The 3331-nt window shown below is 43.1% G+C and overlaps 2 protein-coding genes across 4 annotated transcripts in view; one reads left to right on the forward strand and one right to left on the reverse strand.

Annotated features, from left to right (window-relative positions):
* The first annotated feature begins 845 nt into the window (after positions 1 to 845).
* Positions 846 to 2773, forward strand: LOC106111815 (hornerin-like). The gene is made up of 2 exons (XM_013293970.1): positions 846 to 942; positions 1066 to 2773. Exons 1-2 carry the CDS (start codon positions 873 to 875, stop codon positions 2697 to 2699), a joined length of 1704 nt encoding a protein of 567 aa, XP_013149424.1. The 5' UTR covers positions 846 to 872; the 3' UTR covers positions 2700 to 2773.
* A 93-nt stretch (positions 2774 to 2866) lies between these two features.
* The window catches only part of LOC106111931 (probable peroxisomal acyl-coenzyme A oxidase 1), a 7492-nt gene continuing 7027 nt past the window's right edge, over positions 2867 to 3331 (reverse strand). For all 3 annotated transcript variants that reach the window (XM_013294140.1, XM_013294139.1, XM_013294138.1), the window contains exon 14: positions 2867 to 3122. In XM_013294140.1, coding sequence (XP_013149594.1) covers positions 2979 to 3122 — 144 coding nt within the window. In that variant the 3' untranslated portion in view covers positions 2867 to 2978. The remainder of the gene's footprint in view (positions 3123 to 3331) is intronic.

Here is a 3331-nt window from a genome sequence, read left to right on the forward strand (position 1 = left end):
TATATATATATCTTTTATATAATATAAGGTGGCAAACGAGCAAGCGGCCACCTAAATCCACCGAAATGGAAAGCTACCGCTGCCCATAAACATCCGCAATTGCAGATGCGTTGCCTACCCTTCATTGACGGAAGAGGAGACGCACATAAAGAAGAAATTTTCCCTTTCTATACGTCTCCTCCACCGTCAAATCTACTTTTCCTTCCCATCCTTTCCTCACAAGAAAAGGGAAAGGGATATAATAGACAGGATTTAAAAAAAATATCCAAATATGATGTCAGGTTTGTATACGGCTACATAGACCTGATTATCTATACTTCAACCTACTGCGATTTAAAAATGCCAGGCCGAAAAAAACGAATTGAAACTTTTTTTAATTTTTTTTTATCAAGGTTTAGGAAAAATTATTCGACAGTTATGTAACTGTTAGACCTTTTTATTACTGTTATATTACATACGTAATTCACACGATAAAGTTCCAGTTACTTTATACTTTCTTAGAAGAACTCAAGGCAAGGACATAAACGACAACATTTCGTTGTTTGAGATTTTTTTGCTCGATATAGTGAAGTAGTCACGGGTCAGTGCACTCTCCGCACATCACACGAGACTTGCCGCTAAACTTACATCTTATATCGACATCGACACATAAAAAAAATTATGAGAGCATTCATCCAAATCAGATGTAAAAACTACCGTAACCCATCACTAATATTTACGAGCGATCGCCGACTTTTCTGGGTGAAGTTCATGACTTTTAGGCCAATCCTCCGTCTGTAGTGGTGGACGCTCGATTTAAGTATATAAGCTCGGAGAAATGCTCTCACTGTATCAGTTCCTTCAGACGTCGGCTGTCGTGTATTAGCTCCAACATGGCGGCCAGGCTCATTGTCACCCTGACGTGCTTCGCTCTCTGTCAATCCACCCCGGTCCTCTTAAACGGTAAGATAGTACCATCATTACAAAAGTTCAGGCAATTACTTGAATATTACAAACAACTATCGTTTATAAAAATAACCCTTAAGTTATAATTTTAACAAAAATTTTTATGCATTCTTTTTACAGGTGTAATATACCGCGAAGGACGCAACTTTCCGGTCAATGCTGCAAACATACCAAATGTCATCGACATACAGTTTCACCCGGGCCAGGGGTACGCCGAAGTATATCCAGGAAATGCTATCGCTCAAGCAGAAGCTTACGAATATCCCGTTAACACTGCTGCCTTCGCTTCGGCACATAACGGACAATATTTCCCTATTCCCCCACCGGCTACCGTAGTATCGTATCAAAACTTCGAAGCACCACCCGGTGTGGGATACATAATACCAACAACAGCGCAATCCACCGCCGCTGTTCATGGTAATCATGAGTTCGCCACATCCTCCGCTACCAACTATGGATCTGGTTCGGCGCAATCCTCTGCACAAACTCAGGGTACCGGTACATACGGAGTCACATCTAACACTCACGTCTACGGTCAAGGAGTCGGTTCGGCAACATCGACAGTGAACAACGGCCACGAAACGACTGTGACAACCGCTCAAACGCAAGGCAATGGATTGAGTTCAGCCACATCGAAAACACAGAGCGGTCATGGTACCACCTCGGCGGAAAGTCAAGTGAACGGTGCTCATGGTTCAGCCTCATCATCTGTAAAGCAAGCGTCAGGGAATTCTGTCGTTACATCAGCAAACACCCTGGGCCATGGATCCTCAGCGAGCGCTAATATACAAAAGGCGCCAGGAATTGGCTTCACCAAGACTACAAGCAAAAAAGGAGTTAAATGGCAATTCGGAACCCTGTATGGTACACCATCCAATGTTGCAAATGCTCATGCTCAAAGTCAATCGGGACCTGGAATTGCTCAGTCATCAGCTCAAACTATCGGCCACGGATCGGTCAATGCAAACGCTAATGCTAACGGAGCGGGACATTCCACTTCATCCGTCAATAACTACGGACACGGCCCTATTACCACTTCCGCTAATGCACATGGTCTTGGAAGCGCCACATCTAGTGCCACCGATGGACATAACTCTGCAAACTCGGTTGCCAGCACTGATTCTCATGGGTTACCACACATGGTTGCTAACCCTGTGGGACAAGTGCCTTCTTATTCCCCTAACCAGGGATACGGAATGGTACAATTGATTCCAAATGTCCACGTTCCAAATGGCTACGTACAGTCCGTAGCTAACACTCAGGGTTACGGCACCGCCAACTCTGCAGCCAGCTCGCAAGGACCCTATGGCCCCGTGCAGTCTACCGCTGACGTCAACGGTGCCGGATACGCGCATTCAGTTGCCAACGATAAATACGGTTCAGTGAACACCATTGCTAACTCAGGTCACGGTTCTGCCAAATCATCTGCCAACGTCAATCATTTAGGATACGGCTCAGTGAACTCCAATGCTAATGTGAATGGTGCGGGCTACGCTAACTCAGCGGCAAACAGCAACGGATACGGATCGACTGTCTCGTCGGTTACTGGTAAAGGTTCAAGCAGCTCCAACGTTATATCTCAAGGGCCTAATTATGCTGGATCTCAAACAATCGCCAACGCCCAGTCGTCTGGCTCGGGTCACGCCATGTCCTCAGCGAGGGCGCAGGGCGTGCACACCGCCTTCAGAGTTGTCAACTCGTCCGCTAACACCAACGGCTATGGGTCTGCTACTGCGAACGCGCAGAGTTTGTGAATAAGCGAATTGTACCCACGAAGCAATCACTTCAAGACGACTTAATGTTTACTTGTCTTGATGTTTTTGCAACATTCTTGCATTTATTAGAATTTAATTAAATTATTGCCAATCATGCCATGTTTAGTGTAATTGTTCATCATGAAATAAAAATGCTCATTTTTGTAATTAACTCTTTTAATGTTGAATCCCTTAGATCTAGTCTTACAAAAACATATCTTTACAAAATTGGTTCCAAAATAGTTGGGACAGACTACACAAAATGTTTATTATAAATTATTACAACTTGCCACGCATAAAAGGTTTTAAGTATTTGTGGAAGGTGTGGTTGACAGGCTCAGCATTGAGCGGACTCTTCATAGCTTCTTCCATCAGACGCTCATACGCCCGACCGTCGTAAGCGCCCAGAGTTGAGTTTAAGATCTGAAATATAAGCAAGTAAATTTTGTTTTAAAATTGAATCTATCGAATTCTGATATAAAAGGTTAAATTCTTAATATATTAAGTACTTATTTTTCGTAATTAATAATTTATCTCTGCATCTAGGTTTTTGACCGACTTCCCAAAAGAAGGAGGTACTCAATTCGTCTGTATGTTTTTTTTTTTTTTTTTTTTTTTTTTTTTTTTTTTTT

This window comes from Papilio polytes, unplaced genomic scaffold (assembly GCF_000836215.1).
Source record: "Papilio polytes unplaced genomic scaffold, Ppol_1.0 DF824146.1, whole genome shotgun sequence".
Taxonomy (NCBI): domain Eukaryota; kingdom Metazoa; phylum Arthropoda; class Insecta; order Lepidoptera; family Papilionidae; genus Papilio; species Papilio polytes.